Source organism: Nicotiana sylvestris, chromosome 10 (assembly GCF_000393655.2).
Source record: "Nicotiana sylvestris chromosome 10, ASM39365v2, whole genome shotgun sequence".
NCBI classification, from domain to species: domain Eukaryota; kingdom Viridiplantae; phylum Streptophyta; class Magnoliopsida; order Solanales; family Solanaceae; genus Nicotiana; species Nicotiana sylvestris.
The window spans coordinates 23,242,995-23,259,319 of record NC_091066.1 but is presented as its reverse complement, the minus strand read 5'-3'; the positions used below and the strand labels follow the sequence as shown (position 1 = coordinate 23,259,319).

At 36.5% G+C, this 16,325-nt stretch overlaps 3 protein-coding genes across 6 annotated transcripts; all 3 read left to right on the top strand.

The window, feature by feature from the left end:
• Positions 1-1,405: 1,405 nt before the first annotated feature.
• On the top strand, positions 1,406-11,674 carry LOC104247142 (ribonuclease TUDOR 1-like). 3 transcript variants are annotated; one of them, XM_070160091.1, is made up of 17 exons: positions 1,406-1,638; positions 3,985-4,150; positions 4,256-4,330; positions 4,413-4,526; positions 4,615-4,716; positions 5,509-5,715; positions 5,802-6,014; positions 6,093-6,200; positions 7,199-7,369; positions 7,453-7,650; positions 7,738-8,088; positions 8,174-8,404; positions 8,857-9,045; positions 9,119-9,196; positions 9,323-9,517; positions 10,093-10,470; positions 11,167-11,674. In XM_070160091.1, exons 2-17 carry the CDS (start codon positions 4,001-4,003, stop codon positions 11,353-11,355), a joined length of 2,949 nt encoding a protein of 982 aa, XP_070016192.1. In that variant the 5' UTR covers positions 1,406-1,638; positions 3,985-4,000; the 3' UTR covers positions 11,356-11,674. The 3 variants fall into 3 exon arrangements, with proteins under 3 accessions (XP_070016192.1, XP_009801399.1, XP_070016191.1); XM_009803097.2 differs by lacking the exon at positions 1,406-1,638 and adding an exon at positions 2,802-3,233; XM_070160090.1 differs by lacking the exon at positions 1,406-1,638 and adding an exon at positions 3,265-3,339.
• A 99-nt stretch (positions 11,675-11,773) lies between these two features.
• On the top strand, positions 11,774-15,200 carry LOC104247143 (uncharacterized). Of its 2 annotated transcripts, none has more exons than XM_070160092.1 (3): positions 11,774-11,857; positions 13,733-14,121; positions 14,248-15,200. In XM_070160092.1, the coding sequence occupies exons 2-3, from the start codon at positions 13,747-13,749 to the stop codon at positions 14,995-14,997; spliced, it is 1,125 nt and encodes a 374-aa protein (XP_070016193.1). In that variant the 5' UTR covers positions 11,774-11,857; positions 13,733-13,746; the 3' UTR covers positions 14,998-15,200. The 2 variants fall into 2 exon arrangements, with proteins under 2 accessions (XP_070016193.1, XP_070016194.1); XM_070160093.1 differs by having other exon boundaries at positions 11,775-11,857; positions 13,742-14,121.
• Positions 11,980-13,448, top strand: LOC104247147 (protein ALP1-like). The gene is made up of 4 exons (XM_070158667.1): positions 11,980-11,986; positions 12,549-12,589; positions 12,699-12,924; positions 13,012-13,448. The coding sequence occupies exons 1-4, from the start codon at positions 11,980-11,982 to the stop codon at positions 13,446-13,448; spliced, it is 711 nt and encodes a 236-aa protein (XP_070014768.1).
• Positions 15,201-16,325: the final 1,125 nt, after the last annotated feature.

Here is a 16,325-nt window from a genome sequence, read left to right as displayed (position 1 = left end):
ACAGTAAAAAAAATTAAATAATATTCTAATTTAATAATTTTGTGATTAAAACTACTTTAAAATATTTCCTTTAAGAGGTGTACTAAACTGTTAAAACAATAAGTAGATATAAATTGGATCTGAGCTGGTAATAATTACGTAAGTACCATTCCCGTTGTTCCAGTTTATGTGAACCTATTTTTTTTTTGGTCCGTTCCAAAAAGAAAGATCTCTTTCTAAATTTGGTAACAATATAACTTAAATTTACAATTCTACCCTTAGTGAGAAGCTTTTATAACTACACAAACACTCTGGCCCCTTTTTAACTTGTTTAGGACCACAAAAAATCCAAAAATCTTTATTTTTTCTTAACTCCGTACTCAGTCAAAATGGTTCACATAAATTGAAATAGAGGTACTACATTTGTGAAACTAAATTTTCTGCAAATCTGACTGCAGTCCTTATTTTTACGCAAGCGGACAAATTTAAAGGAGTAATTATTTTTCTTTCAAAAAATAGTAACTGCGGCTTTCAAAACTTACTCTTTGGATGAGACAGAGGCACAAATCGCGTAAAAATAATTACTGCTGTCTGCTGAGGTGAAATTCAAATTTACACTCCAGCCTATACTATGTTGCTGATTTGGCAAAAGTACCTCGCTCTTTCTGACATGTCATGTGTTCATTGGTTGAGTTTTCCTACCTGGTGTTTTGTTTTCGTCATAAATGCTCCGATGGTAAGCAACCCCCACTTCCAATCGAGAGGTTGTGAGTTCGAGTCTCCCAAGAGCAAGAGCAAGGGGGTCTATTTGGAGGTTGTTGTTGTTGTATAAATACGGCAAATCTACCCGTCCTCATCAAGTCCAAGTACAGTCAGCTTTTCAGCTCAACCAAATCACAAAAGCCTATTTGGCATTTAAAGTAATTTAACCGAAATGGAGATGTATTTTATTCCTTTACTGCCCTTACCTGAACAACTACTATGGTATTTAAAGCAATTTTACCAAAAAATGGGGGTGCAATTTTACCTTTCTTATTAGTACCTAAAAATAATGCGAGAAAATATTTATTCACGTTCAGTTCAGTGTTTAACTCAAATCGAAAGTGAATTTTAGCGTAACTGGTAAAGTTGTTGCAGTGTGACCAGAAGATCACGAGTTCGAACCGTAAAAATAGCCTCTTGCAGAAATACAACAAACTCTTGTGACAGCGGGAACAAATAATTATATTTTTCTCAATTACCATAATTTTTTTAGTGATTTTAACAAAATGGAGGTGTATTAATTTGGACCTTTACTGCCAATACCGGCCAAACTACCATGGCATTGAAGGTTATTTTACTAAATAAGGAGGTGTATTATACACCCCATTTCCCCTCTTTTACCCCCTACCCCAATTCGGATATAAACATTACACATACATCACGATACTCTCGCTAAGTATTCAATTAGAAGGAGGTGTATATTCATTCTCTCTGATCGGATCCGCCGTCAGCCTCCGGTCACCGCCTCTGTACTCTCGCTAAGTATTCAATTAGAATTTTTCCCATTAAAAAAATCGGAATTTTCATGATTTTGTAAGCCATTTGTTATAAGATCGATAAACTTCTCTTCCCTTTCTCCGCTTCCGGTCGATCGATCCATTTAGCTTGATCATTCAGGTATCGTAATTATCTGTGCTTTTGCATGCACTTATCAATTGAATTGAGCTGCTTTTATTTTTAACCCTTTTTTTTGTAATTATATTAATCCATGCATTTGCAGATCTCTGTATTATTATGTGCGTTTTATTGTTTAGTATACATGCATTCGTTGTTTTTGCTGCATAATTGTAGATTTAAAGATTCCATGGAATATCACTTTTTTTTTTTGTGTGTGTGCGCGCGCGTGCATGTATTTGTGCTGTAGTGGAATCTATACTTTTGATGAATCCAGTCCGGCAATCACTTTTTCCAGTCCGGCAATCAAAGAAGAATCCAGGATTTGAAGTCATTAGATGCCACATTGCTTTTGATGTGCACGTCACATTGTTATATAGTATGAGTAGAGCGTGTATTGGATAGATCCGATTCGATGATTCAGTTTAAATCCATATTTTCCTTCACACAGTTATCAATTTTAAGATTCATAATGCGAAGTAAAGGCATACATAAAACTCAATAATTATTCAATTAGAAATCCAAGCCTCAAGCTGAAATTGTTGTTTATTGCAAAATAAAGCGTGCGCCTTACCACTAAATTAATGAAGTTACTAGGCACAATTATGTAATTTAGAATATTTTACCGTAAATTAAACATAATCAACAAACTAAAAGAAGTGTATACATATTTTTAGCTTAACTTAAGTGCTGGATTTAATCGACAATATCTTGAACAATTAATTGAAAAGCAGCAGAATGAGAACATAATATTCGCATAACTAGTGCCCTATCTTAATTTTAAAATGCCATTTATGCAAATGATTATGATTCTATGAATAAAAAGAAGATCAAATTCAAGCAAAATAAATTATATCATGTATATGTAGAACAGGAAAACCAAAAATTCTAAAGGATAAAACTCAGAGAATTGGTTTTATCTCTATACTGACGCATAAATCATTCTCATCAAAATTTAAACATCAAAAAGTTCTACAGCGAATTAACACCATATATAATCTCAAATTTTCTAAATTCAAATCTAATAAAGAAAAGAAATAGACATTTAATTTTATTCTCAGTTTAGAGTTCCGAAAGAGAATCGAAGCTTTGCGAACTTGTAGAAAGCTCGGATTTGGTTAAGCGATAGTGCTTCGATTTAAGGATTTAAAATGTTTCGAGTTTTATTTTTGTCTATTATCGTCAACGGAAAAAGAAGAATAAAGAAAAAAAGAAAGGAAAAAACAAAGAACAACAAAGGCAAAGAAAAAGGAAAATTGGAGAAAAGGAAAGAAAAAAGATGAAGACCCGACAAACAAAATAGCTAAAAAAGGGTCGCCCGATGTTGATGCAGTGGGTCCAGGGAAGGGCACCACACGAACGTAGTTAGTGATGTAGGCAGCCTACCGACACAAGCGCCAATGGCTAATTCCATAGCTTGAACCCGGCTGTTCTTCAAAGAGAGAATAGCAAAGATAAAGAAAAAAATTGAGAGAAAACAAAGGAAGAGCCGAAGCCCTGGCAAAGACAGAATACACCGTAGATGCCAGAAGGACGCATACGGCAGTCATTAGCCACATTTTTGCAACATGTGCACTCCTATCTCTATTGTGAATGAGGTAAGTCAAGTAGTCTATATAGCTACTTTTTAATGAAATGTAACCATAAATATACACAGTTCTTGCAGATCATCGGGGTGCTAGTGTACCCCACTCCTAAACATAGGTCAGCTTTCGCCCCTCCCGGCAATTACAGCAAGACTGTATGCTCATGTTTGCTTGTAGTGTGCTATGCAATCCGATTTTCTGAATATGTTTATCTGTGTTTCCCTAAGATTTTGTTTAATGTGACTATTTTGCATTTATCTGCAAATTCTTAATGAGTATTGTCTGCTATTACAATGTCTTGGGCTTGGGATATGCATTAATCGCTACTACTAAGTGCCTCTTTGAGTCTTTTTTTTTTCTTTTTCTATTTACTAATTGCGCACATATTTTGCTTGAGGATTTTTTGCGGCGATCTATAACTAAATATCTTTTTTCTTATTTCCTCTATCCCACTTTTCTACCAATTTTCAGTATTTATTCGGTATTCCTCCTGCAAAGGTTCGAGCTTTTTGTGCCAAAAGGAAAAGATGTTTCTTTGAATGTGTAACGTCCATTTCAGCATTTTCTTTGCAAAAGTACACATGATTTTTACTTGTTTTGTGAGTGCATGTATGTTGAAGGGGAAAAGGCTTTTTTTGGTTTCAAGTTTCAACAGTATGATTTCCAACAATTTTGACTTAATAACAAAAACAAAAAAGAGAAAGAAAAAGAAAAAGATTTTATGTCCTCACAGTTATGCTTCATCACATGAGTGTTGCTGCAGGCGTGTAGCTGTTGTAATGGCAGCTCCAGCTGAAACCATAAGATGGTTGAAGGGAAGAGTGAAAGCCGTTCCCTCTGGAGACACTTTGGTGATAATTGGGAGCTCCAAGGCTGAAATTCCCCCTGAAAAAACAATAAATTTAGCGCATCTAGGTGCTCCACGATTGGTAATAATGAATTCTTCATTCTTTGTTGTACTATATCTTCATTGTAATACTTGTTTCTATCACTGTTTTCTGCTTTCATTGCTCATTCTGTATTCCCAATTGTAGGCCCGTCGTGGTGGGGTGGATGAGCCATTTGCATGGGAGAGCAAAGAGTTTTTAAGGAAGCTTTGTATTGGAAAGGTGTTTTTCAGTTATTATACTAGCTTTAATTTCTTTTATTTTCTTTTTTCATAAGACTAATTACATTCGGTTCCATATGCAGGAAGTCACATTCAGAGTGGAGTACACTGTGCCAGCTATAGGGCGAGAATTTGGCTCTGTTTTTCTCGGTGACAAGAATGTTGCCATGCTGGTTATTGCTGCAGGCTGGGCCAAGGTTGCATTACCTTTTATTTTCGTTTCTAATGTTTCTTCTTTATTTTAGGATCTAAAGCTCATGCACGAACTAATTTCGGTGGATTCAGATTAGGGATGGTCAACAGAAAGGTGAAGTTAGCTCGAGTTTACAAGTCCTGCTTGATCTTGAAGACCAAGCAAAGCAACAAGGTCTAGGCCGTTGGAGCAGGGTCTGTTCATATTATATTCTCATTCTCTTTGATTTCTGTTAAACCATTGGACAAATGCTGCTACCTTCACAAAGTTTCTCGCAAAACTTTATTTTTTCTTTGGAGGAGGGGGATGGGGTGTGAGGTGGCTGAGCACCGGAGGTTGTCCTTTACTCCTTTCTTGGTGGACACCACGTATAATACACATTTTTTCTTTGATAAGTCTTATGTCTCTTTTGCTTTTCTAGTCAGGCAGATGTGTTTTTTAGGATTTCTTTTTCATGATGAGATTTGGAGTATGTAGAATGGCTTCCATTTTGTGGTCTGTTTCTGTCTGCACTTTAAATTGGGCAACGTGTTAGCTCTGTACAGTATCAGTAACTCAATCTAATCCACTGTATACTGAGCTTTGGTGTTAGCTTTTAAGGATCTTTGATGAAATAGTGGGGTCTTCCCCTCCGGAATATATTTGTTTTATATGTTCTGACTTGTTATTGTTGCTAAGTAGAATATGCCGCCATGAAAACAAATTTTTAGTGGCCGTCTTGAGTCTTGACCCGCATAAGTTGTAACCTTCTGAGTGAACACCACTTGTGCTCCTGTCATTCTGGCTGGTGAATCTCTGCCATAGCTTGTTTGTGATTTCATTTTGTTTCTCATAATATGAATTCATGGAGCTTGGTATGAGTTATTGATTTGCTTCTCTCTAGGTATACTTCATTTTATCTTTTTCCATTGAATCGCATTCTTATGTTAAGTCCACCTAGATACCATTTTCTTGTATATTTAAATCTGGCTTACTGGTGGTTTCAGGCACCTGGTGCTTCTGAGGCATCGATCAGGAATCTTCCTCCCTCTGCCATGGGTGATCCTAGTAACTTAGATGCGATGGGTCTTTTGGCTTCAAATAAAGGTAAGCCTATGGAAGCAATTGTGGAGCAGGTTCGTGATGGAAGTACACTACGAGTATACTTGCTTCCAGACTTTCAATTTGTCCAAGTTTTCATTGCGGGAATACAGGTTGATACAGCAGAAATTTATGTTTTCCTTTGATGAGGTTTATCATGCATTTAGCTCTTCGGTTTACTTTTTACTTCTGTGAATAGGCACCAACAATGGGAAGAAGAGTTGCAGCAGAAACTGTTGTTAACAATGATATTACCTCTGATGAACCAAATGGAGAATCATCAAGCGAACCCCGTGCACTGACATCAGCTCAGAGACTTGCAGCTTCAAAAGCATCTATAGCAGAAGTTGCCCCTGATCCATATGGCAGAGAAGCAAAGCATTTTACTGAAACCCGCATATTAAGCAGAGATGTGAGATTCAAGTTATTACCGTTAAATTTTGGCTTGTGTATTCAAGGTTGCTCTCTTCTAAGACGGTTTAACTTACAGGTCCGAATTGTCCTTGAGGGCGTTGACAAATATAGCAATCTGATTGGCTCAGTGTATTATCCTGATGGAGAATCGGCAAAGGACCTGGGATTGGAGCTTGTTGAAAATGTATGTTATAAACATTATTGCACTTACTATGTCATAGACTCAGATTACAAGAATTTTTTTTGTGCGTGTGTGTGCGCATACTAATATTGGGCACTATCTTCTTTTCACTATGATGATTCAACAGCCTTTTTTTCTCCTGCAGTGGTGCTGTCATTTTTCTTCTGATACATTTGCTTTTACCTGTTCTTCTACGCGGAAATACAAGCTTTTAGCGAATTTCTGTAAATGGGTTTTTTTCTTGTTTTCACCAGTTGGTATTCAACTCTTCTCCAAGGAATGGGAGATTGTTATAGCTCAGATGTCCTTGTCTTGTTGGTTCTCCATTTGATGATATTTTGATTGATTTTATATGCTCAAGAGGAGATTTGGCTATCTCATGTTTATTGCTTAGACACATATCCCTAGTTTTCTGTTGGTTCTATAACAGTAAGAGTGATGATTTCTACGTAATTATGACTTGGTGTTCATCATATATAGTCTCCTTTCTGTATTTTGATCAATTTTATCTTTCAGTATTAACATTTTTAGATAGGTCGTTATTCCATATCTACCTCTTGATCAGATAAGTTTGCATTAGTTTGAAGTATCTGCCATATTTTGACGCATATTCTTTCTGAAATTGGAAACTTTTATCTCGCAATGCATGAGCATTAGGAATGAACTCCTTAAACAATGGTGAAGTGTCAATCACCATTCTTCTCAATATCTTGGTTTCTTCCTGGCACTGACGAAGAGATTCTCATGCAATGATATGTATTAACTGTTTCTTTCTTATTGTCATGTGAATCTCTTTGCACAAGGTATTGTATAGACTTGGTTTTGTTGAGAAAAGATAAAAAGACTTGGTTCGAGTCATTTATGCTGTTTCACTTCCTTAACTAATATTGATTGTCTACTAGTTGTTCTTTAGAAGAGAAAAAAGATTAAATTTTGTGGCTCTAGAACTTATAAGGCACTCTCAAAATTAAAGTTGACACCTTGCTCGTCTCTCATCAAAGGGCTTTGCTAAATATGTTGAATGGAGTGCAAACATGCTTGAGGATGATGCCAAGAGGCGTTTGAAAAATGCAGAGCTGCAAGCTAAGAAGACTCGCTTGAGGATCTGGACAAACTATGTACCCCCAGCAACAAATTCCAAGGCTATTCATGACCAAAATTTTGCAGGAAAGGTAGATATTATCAGATGGTCATGTAAATGGTCATTTATCTTTCTACTATTTAAGGTCATATGTATCTGCTTGGCTTTCTGTAGGTGGTTGAGGTTGTAAGCGGTGATTGCATTATTGTAGCTGATGATTCTCTGTCATTCGGAGATCCATCAGCTGAGCGAAGAGTCAATCTTTCAAGTATTAGAACACCTAAATTGGGGAATCCTCGTCGAGATGAAAAACCTGCTCCCTATGCTCGGGAAGCAAAGGAATTTTTAAGAAATCGCCTTATTGGAAGACAGGTATGGCTTTATTTTTTAATATCACTTTCCTATTCTCCTAGGATAGAATCAGAATGGGGAGGATTTACTTATCTTAGTTCCTTTTAGGTGCATGTTTCAATGGAGTACTCCCGGAAGGTCAGCTTGGCAGATGGACCTGTTCCCTCTGCTAGTGCAGATTCAAGGATCATGGATTTTGGTACTGTTTTCCTTGCGTCCAAGGATGGGGAGGATGTGTCACCTGCTCCATCTGCTGCAGGCAGTCAGCAGGCTGGTGTGAATGTTGCTGAGCTTTTGGTTGGCCGTGGCTTTGCAACAGTGGTTAGACATCGTGACTTTGAAGAACGATCAAACTATTATGATGCCCTTCTGGCTGCTGAATCGCGTGCTATTTCTGGGAAAAAGGGTATGCATTCGCCCAAGGAGCCTCCAGTGATGCACGTAACAGACCTACTAACGGTTAGTATCCTTGTCATATGATCTGGTTCTCTCCTTATGCAGTGACCATGGTAAACATCTAATATTTCTTTTTAATGTCCTTCAGGCCTCTGCAAAGAAATCCAAGGATTTCTTGCCTTTCCTGCAGCGCAACAGGAGGATGCCTGCTGTTGTGGAGTATGTCCTAAGTGGTCATCGATATAAGCTGTTCATTCCCAAGGAGACTTGCAGTATTGCTTTCTCCTTGTCTGGTGTGAGATGCCCGGGTCGTGATGAGCCTTACTCCAATGAAGCTATTGCTTTAATGAGGCGAAAAATAATGCAAAGGGACGTTGAGGTAATTTTTCCTCGTAGATTTATAAAGTTAAGGATCCCGCATTGGTGAGGGTATGGGCTGTGTTTCCTTATATGCTCTTGGGTAATTCTCACTTCATGAGCTAGCTTTTAGGGATCAGTTAGGCCTAAGGTCCTCTTTCTTAACTTGGTATCAAAACCAAGCCCATCCCTGTTTAGTTTACCCTATGTTATACCTCCATGTCATGTTATCCATGCTCCAAATATCTAGTTCTCGGTGTTTTTTTTGGGGGGTGGGGGTGGGGATGGGGGGGGGATATTAGTATTCCATATTGGTTGAGGGTGTGAGTTGTTCTCCTTGTGTGATCTTGACAATCCTTACCTCATGAGCTAAATTTTGGAGTTGAGTTAGGCCTGAGGTCCATTTTCTTATCATATAACTAGTTGCCTTGAAATTTTCTCTTATTTCGCATTTCCTACATGTTCTTCGCTCAGATTGAGGTAGAAAAAGTTGATAGAACTGGAACATTCTTGGGCACATTATGGGAGTCAAGATCCAATGTGGCAGTGATACTATTAGAAGCTGGATTGGCTAGAACGCAAACTTCCTTTGGTGCTGATAGATTGCAGGATGCTCACCTCCTCATGCAAGCTGAACAGGCTGCCAAAAGGCAGAAACTGAAGGTAAGTGACTTAGACAGTATATATCACACTTATTAGTCCCACATTCTTGTAATATTAACTTGCACAAGTGCAGATATGGGAGAACTATGTCGAGGGAGAGGTAGTTTCAAATGGTGCTGTTGCTGAAAGACGTCAAAAAGAAGAGGTGAAGGTAATGTAGTTACGTATGGTGCTTCTCAATTATTTGGACATAAGGTACTGCTGTTGAGCTGAAGGTGTATGCAGTTTGTGTTTTGATTACATGGCCTTCTATAATGTTATTCATTTATATTCTCAGGTCACGGTCACTGAAGTTTTGGGAGGGGGAAAATTTTATGTTCAGTCGGTCACAGATCAGAAAGTTGCCACCCTTCAGAGGCAGCTTGCCTCTCTCAACCTTCAGGAAGCTCCTGTAATTGGTGCCTTCAATCCAAAGAAAGGAGATCTTGTTCTTGCTCAATTCAGTGCAGATAATTCATGGAACCGAGCAATGGTGAAATTCCAACCATCCTCTTTCTTGTATTATATTTTGATACATGTAGTTTTCCAACGTGAAGGTTCATAGGTCACTGATCTCTTTTTGTTATGCTTCGATTTGAATAGATAGCAGCTGTTAATCAAATTACTCATAGGACCTAGCTTTGCATATTCTAACATGTCTATAGAAAGCAATATTATGGCATAGGAAAGCTCCAAAAACTATAGCAGAGACATCTATTGCATGTTATATCGTAGTGGTGTCAAGTGTGAGAGCATGCCTGGTGGATGAAAGCTTCAGTTGACATGATTTTTTTTATTATATATATATATATATATATATATATATATATATATATATATATAGAGAGAGAGAGAGAGAGAGAGAGAGAGAGAGATCATATATGTATATATATACACACATATTCATGATGGTTGGGTTATTTCTCTCTGTTGGTTTAGAAATATCACTTTATTTCTCTGAGTTACAGAGGTGATTGCATGTTTTATTCTTCTTGCTTGTCATACTTATTCCTCTTGCTTGTCATACTTTATTCCTCTTCCTAATTTTGTACTTTAAAATATGTGTAGATTGTAAATGCTCCTCGAGGTGCTGTACAGTCTTCTCAAGACAGGTTTGAAGTTTTCTACATCGACTACGGAAACCAAGAAGTGGTTCCTTACAGTCAGTTGCGACTCCTTGATGCTTCTGTGTCCTCTACACCTGGTCTTGCTCAGCTGTGCAGTTTTGCATATCTTAAAGTTCCTGGCCTGGAAGATGATTATGGCCAAGAGGTTGCTTATCGTCTAAGTGAGCTTGTATTAAGTGCCCCTAAAGAATTTAAGGCCATAATAGAGGAAAGAGACACTTCAGGTGGAAAAGTTAAAGGTCAAGGAACCGGGACAATCTTTTTGGCGACTTTGGTTGATCCAGAAACTGATGTCAGTGTAAATGCTACTTTGTTAAAGGTTTGAAATACTTAACCCTCCTCTTCCTTGGAAATTATTGAATTAAATTAGTAATGTTTACCCCCCAAACCCCCCCAAACCAAAAAGAACCCCACTCAAGCACCAACTCACAAAAAATTAAAGTTACCCGAGCACCAACTCACAAAAAATTAAGTTTCATTTTGGTAGAACCATATTATTGTGAAGGATGACTGATTTGAGTTTCAAAGAGTTATTTCTTTTTTTTTTCCTTACGATGGTAGTATCTGGGCTAGCTTGCGCGCACCTCGGCTATCCTCCAGGCACCCGTTACCTCCCACCAAAACAGGTACGGGGTAACTCTGGCCACTAAGGCATAGGCAGATGGGAAGAAATTATGTAGTATTTTTTGCCTCTGATAGGATTTGAACCTAAGACCTCGTGGTGTCCTCCCACTTCATTGAGCACTTTGCTACACCTGTGGGTGCCTCAGAGAGTTTTTTTGCTGGGACTTGTTATGAAGTATGTCCAGTGCATTCAATGTTTGACTACCATTCCTGTGATAATAATTGATGTAAACTAGGAGATCTATCAATAGAAACATATGGTCCTCATTTCAATCACTTTCTTTGCCTGTTTGAGCTTTTCTTTAGCCCTCTAAATAGTCTGTAGCAAGGATTATGTTTGTCGGGGGTTACAGCATTCTTGTTTACTGACAATGAGCTGTTCAAATATCAGGAAGGACTTGCTAGGTTGGAGAAAAGGAGGAGATTTGAGCCAAAGGATAGACAACAGGCTATGGATGAATTGGAAAAATACCAAAAAGAAGCAAAAGATAAAAGACTTGGAATGTGGGAATACGGAGATGTTGAGTCAGATGATGAGGATTCTGCTCCCTCTGCTAGAAAAGCCGCTGGGAAACGGTGAACGGAACTTTCTTGTACTAATTTAGATGAGCTCTTTCTGCCAGGAAAAGTCTACAAACTGCAGACAAGATAATTGCTGTTTACAAGAATAGAGAGGTGGAAAGTCCGGCTTAGCTTTAGGGGTCGTTTGGTATGGGGTATAAGTAAAAATAACGCTGATATAAAAATTTAATACCAGCTTATACCTTGTTTGGTTACCAAATCTGGTATAAGTTATTCCAGTATTAAAATTAATACCGGGATTACTTATACCTCTCAGGAGGTGGGATAATTAATGCTGCGATTATTATCCCCTGACGAAATAGCGAAATTCACCAAAATAGCCCTAAAGTCCTCAAACCTTTTTTCTACGTCACTTTTCCCATTCTTTACGCAACATTGGTAAAGCAACGCCGCTACAAATTTCTCTGCTCTCGGGGAAAACTTCTTCTCTTCTTTGAATGCAGAAGCTATGTTGTAGTGATTGAAGAAGACATTATCATCCATTTTGCTTTTCTCACAAGGTTAAAACTTCTATCAAAACCTATTTCTCTTATTCTTTCTTGTTATCATTTATAAGTTCTTTGTTGCATAATTTGGGTCCAGTCCTCTTCTCTACCAAAATAGTAAAATTCTGAACTCTTTTATGAATGGTACGTAATTGTTTTGCTGAATTTTATTTAGCAAATAATTGAGAAAAATCATAGCCTTTAAAACTCAATATGTAGTGCCGAAAGAGCTGAAATATATGAAAGAGTACCACAAATCATAGTTGTGGATTGTCTTCTGCCATTTATTAGCCCTTCTCTCTTTATGTTGATGATGAAATCTTAGTTTAGCTTCTTTCCAAATATTTGTTGGGTTCATTTGTTTCTCTTTATGTACTTGAAAATTATAAATTTTTACTCACAGATTTCTTTTTCTAATTGTAATTTTTTGTATATTAATTCTTTTCATATTTGTAATGGCAAAATTAGGTTTTCTTATGGATCATCAACTATTGTCCGATATTGAATGCGTTATTATCCTTGAGGAGATATTGTGCCAACAACTTGTTGTATTTATTTTTCTTTTAATGACTATTTATGGTTATTCTATAAGAATACAACATAGAAATAGGCGTGTGATTAGGTACCGTATGAGTGTTCGAATTCCTAAAATTATATCTCATTTGAATTGTATCATCTCCATTGTTACTTGTTAATCTCAAACCAGTGCTTGAAGATGAGGTTGAAGATCAATGGAGATGGTTTAAGGTATGTAAAATTTCTTTTGAGCATATATTAATTTATGTAAAACTAAAAAAATATATAATCATACGAAAAGAAATTAATAGTTTGAGATAATCTATAATTGATTTTATAGGGATGTCTAGGTGCACTTGATGGTACTTTCATTCAAATTAGAGTTCCATTCGAGTACAAACCAAGATACAAAACAAGAAAAGGAGAAATAACAACTAATGTATTGGGAGTTTGTGATAAAAATCTTAATTTTACTTATGTATTACCTGGTTGGGAAGGATCAGCTACCGATGGTCGTGTATTACGAGATGCTATAGTGCGAACGAATGGTTTGAAAATCCCTGAGGGTATATCATACATATGCTTATACACTCAAGTTGTATCACAAAAAGAATGCTACGTAAAAGTAACAAAATTTTATGTTTATATTATAGGAAATTATTATTTGTGCGATGGAGGATATACAAATGGAAACGGTTTTCTTTCACCTTACAGAGGGTATAGATATTGGTTAAGGGATTGGCAAGGTGACAATCCACCACCTCGATGTCGAGAAGAGCTTTTCAATATGAAGCATGCTAGGGCTCGTAATGTTATCGAAAGAGCATTTGGTCTCTTGAAAGAGCATTGGGGAATTCTTAGAAACTCTTCGTGGTACTCACTTAAGGTTCATAATAGGATCATTAGTGCTTGTTGTTTGATGCACAACTTTATTCGTAGAGAGATGGAAGTGGATCCCTTAAATATTGATATGGAAGAACAAGTGGAGTATCAACATGACAACATTAATGTTGTTGAATCATCTCAGGAGTGGACCACATGGAGGGATGAGTTGGCTCAATCAATGTGGAATGCAAGTCTAAACAATTGATCGTTTCAAAACGTTCCATGCTTGTATTATATTTTGTGGTGTTTGGGTATTTTGCTCTTTAGTTTTTTGTATGATTGTAAGGTGTATCAACTTTCAGTTTTTTTGTGATTATAAGAAATAGTTACTTACTTTAATTTTTGTGAAGATTACTTATATTTAGTTAGCGTTTCTTTTTTGATAGTTCTATACTTCCATACATATGCTTTTTGTGATGCTAAATAATATTGGAGATACTTATGCTTTTTGTGGAGATAACTAATACTTATGATGATTTATTTCACAAGATTATACAGATATAATGAATAGACAGGCAGAAAATTCAAAGCTATTGCCAATAAGATCAAGAAAATCAACACCTTCTTCCCGAAGGATCTGGACTCCAGTAGAAGAAAGTGCTCTTTTAGATGGTTTAAAAAAATTGCGTGCTGATGGTTGGCGAGCTGATAATGAAACCTTTAGGCGAGGATACTTGATGGAATTAGAGCACTATTTGCATGAATGTCATCCTAGTAGTCAATTGAAAGGTGAACCACATGTTAATAATAAAGTAAAAGCGTGGAAGAGATGTTATTCAAACATAAGTTTATTAAAGAGTCGAAGTGGTCTGGGATTTCAATATAGTGATGGAACCATAATTGTTGACGATCCAAAACAGTGGGATGACTTTATAAAGGTAATTTATACTTTGCTTAAGTTATTAGAATATTGTTACTTCATATAGGAATTTTCCTGAGTTCCCATCATAGTTTATAACTGACGCATATGCCATTACTTTTGTTTCTTTCCTTATTTTTTCTAGATGGATCCAAAAGCAAAAAGCATGAAAACTAAGAAATGGCCAATGTTTGAGGATTGGGAGGAAATTTTTGGCAAGGATAGAGCGACAGGAGAGTTCACAAAAGGGCCGCTAGATGTTGCCGAGGATATTCTAAGGAGTCAAGCTTCAGGAATTTCTAATGACATGAGCTTAGGATGGCCTATTGTTGTTGATGATGAAGGAGAAGATGATGCTGGTGATGGACCTAATATAGCTACTGGAGAAGCTGAAAATGAAAATACTTATGATGGACCTAGTTTTACTGGAGCATCTGAAAAGGAAGATGCTAGAGCATCTGAACAAGAATGTGCTGGAGCATTTGAAAATGAACATGCAGGATTCCAACAAAATCATAAACAAGGTGAACATGCTAATAGATCCTCTTCTAATTTCAATGAAAAAGAGAAAAGCAAGAAAAGAAAAAGGGTTGTGGAAGATTCTAGTGAGACATTTCTTAAGGGTATGACAGAAGTTATGAAAAACTTTATTGAAAGTCAAGATAAAAGAATGGGTGCCTTGATTGATAAGATTGACAATTGTGACCGATCCGATATTCGTAGTGAAATTTATTCCATCCTTGAGTCTCCCGCATTTGAGTTGTACTCTGTACAAGAATATATCAAAGCTACAATGATTCTCTGTGAAGATGTCAAAAAGATGAAATTATTTTTACGTATGGGTGAACTTGAGCACCAAACAATGATGTTCATGATTATCAATGGCAAACTTTGAAGTATGGTAAAGTTGTGTATATGTGGTGGTACTAGTTTGATAGTTTTTGCTCGACTAACAACTTTAAAGTTAAACTGTAGTGCTATTTTTGATACCTCGGGTTATGTCCATACTCTTTTGTTTATGACTGGTGGGCACGAGGATGCTATATTTTTTGTGTAACTAATATCTATTAAATAGCTTAACTCTAGTGTAAATGTTATGTGCATATGTAATTATATTACTACTATGACAATTCTTCAATTTCTCTTTTTAGCTTAACTATGTTTTTGATGCCTCTAAATTCTATAGTTTTGGTTATGTTCTAGCCAACTTGTGGATCTTGGTTTGAACCTCTGATGTGGAGTTTTTTTTTTTAAATCACAATACATTCCATGAAAATTGAGAAGACCAAGAAATCAGTATATTATACATGGCAATTAGCGATCTTACATCTGAAGAAAACATGGAATTAAGTTAGGAAGCAGATTTAGAAGAAGAAATCAGCAGATATATTTCAAACAAATGAAAACTAGAGCCTCAAAAAATTATTTAGTACTTGTTGATGTAAGAATTGGAAATTGACGTACGTCAATTGGATAAAGGAGTAAGAAGATGGAGGCTAAATAAGATGGAGGGTATTTTTGTAAACAAATAGCTTCTTCTTAGAAATTATGCAATGCATGTCATTTTTAATATAACATACCAAAACAATACCAGCATAACTAATCCCAGTGTAACTAATCCCAGCATAACTTATCCTAGCATAACTTATCCCAGAACAAGGGGTATTCAAACCAAACGACCCCTTAATGTGTTATTTATACACTTGTAACTTTTAGAAACTGACTTTTGGGAGGTGAGATAAATTTTGTTTTCCTTTTATTTATTTTTTAAAATTTGTATTGACTTGTAATGAAGCTGCCTCCCGTTGTCTGTCATGCCTTTGTGGGTGTGACGATTCTGCGTGAAGGCAAGGAATATTTTTCTAGCAACTAGTGTGATAATTCAGTTATTCTTGTTCTAACTTACTGATGAATTTTGAATGCTTGTATGTCTTCATCAAAGGTTTACGGATTTATCAATGACCAAGAAAAGTGGCTTCAACTATATTGATCTGATCTATTGCAAAATATCCTTAAGCCTCTCCTTTGAATACTGAAATTGCAAGTTGAGAAAGAGTTTACTCAGTACTTAGTAGTGTGCTTCCCTCCCACCACCACCTCCTTAAAATTATCAAAGAAACAATGCGTAGGGTGGTCTGAACTTGGCTTTTATGGACCATGACCACAGAGAAAGAGAAGGGAAACTAATAGCCCGTTTGGCCAAGCTGTAAAAATCAACTTATT

Excerpts from the sequence above, each read along its gene's own strand:
- LOC104247142 (XM_070160090.1), top strand. The coding sequence starts at position 3,266 with ATGAAATGTAACCATAAATATACACAGTTCTTGCAGATCATCGGGGTG. Across the intron at positions 7,651-7,737 it reads ATCGCCTTATTGGAAGACAG|GTGCATGTTTCAATGGAGTA; the intron begins GTATGGCTTTAT and ends AGTTCCTTTTAG. Across the intron at positions 9,197-9,322 it reads GTCAAAAAGAAGAGGTGAAG|GTCACGGTCACTGAAGTTTT; the intron begins GTAATGTAGTTA and ends TTATATTCTCAG.
- LOC104247143 (XM_070160092.1), top strand. The coding sequence starts at position 13,747 with ATGAATAGACAGGCAGAAAATTCAAAGCTATTGCCAATAAGATCAAGA. Across the intron at positions 14,122-14,247 it reads AGTGGGATGACTTTATAAAG|ATGGATCCAAAAGCAAAAAG; the intron begins GTAATTTATACT and ends TATTTTTTCTAG.
- LOC104247147 (XM_070158667.1), top strand. Across the intron at positions 12,590-12,698 it reads ATCAATGGAGATGGTTTAAG|GGATGTCTAGGTGCACTTGA; the intron begins GTATGTAAAATT and ends TTGATTTTATAG. Across the intron at positions 12,925-13,011 it reads TGGTTTGAAAATCCCTGAGG|GAAATTATTATTTGTGCGAT; the intron begins GTATATCATACA and ends TTTATATTATAG.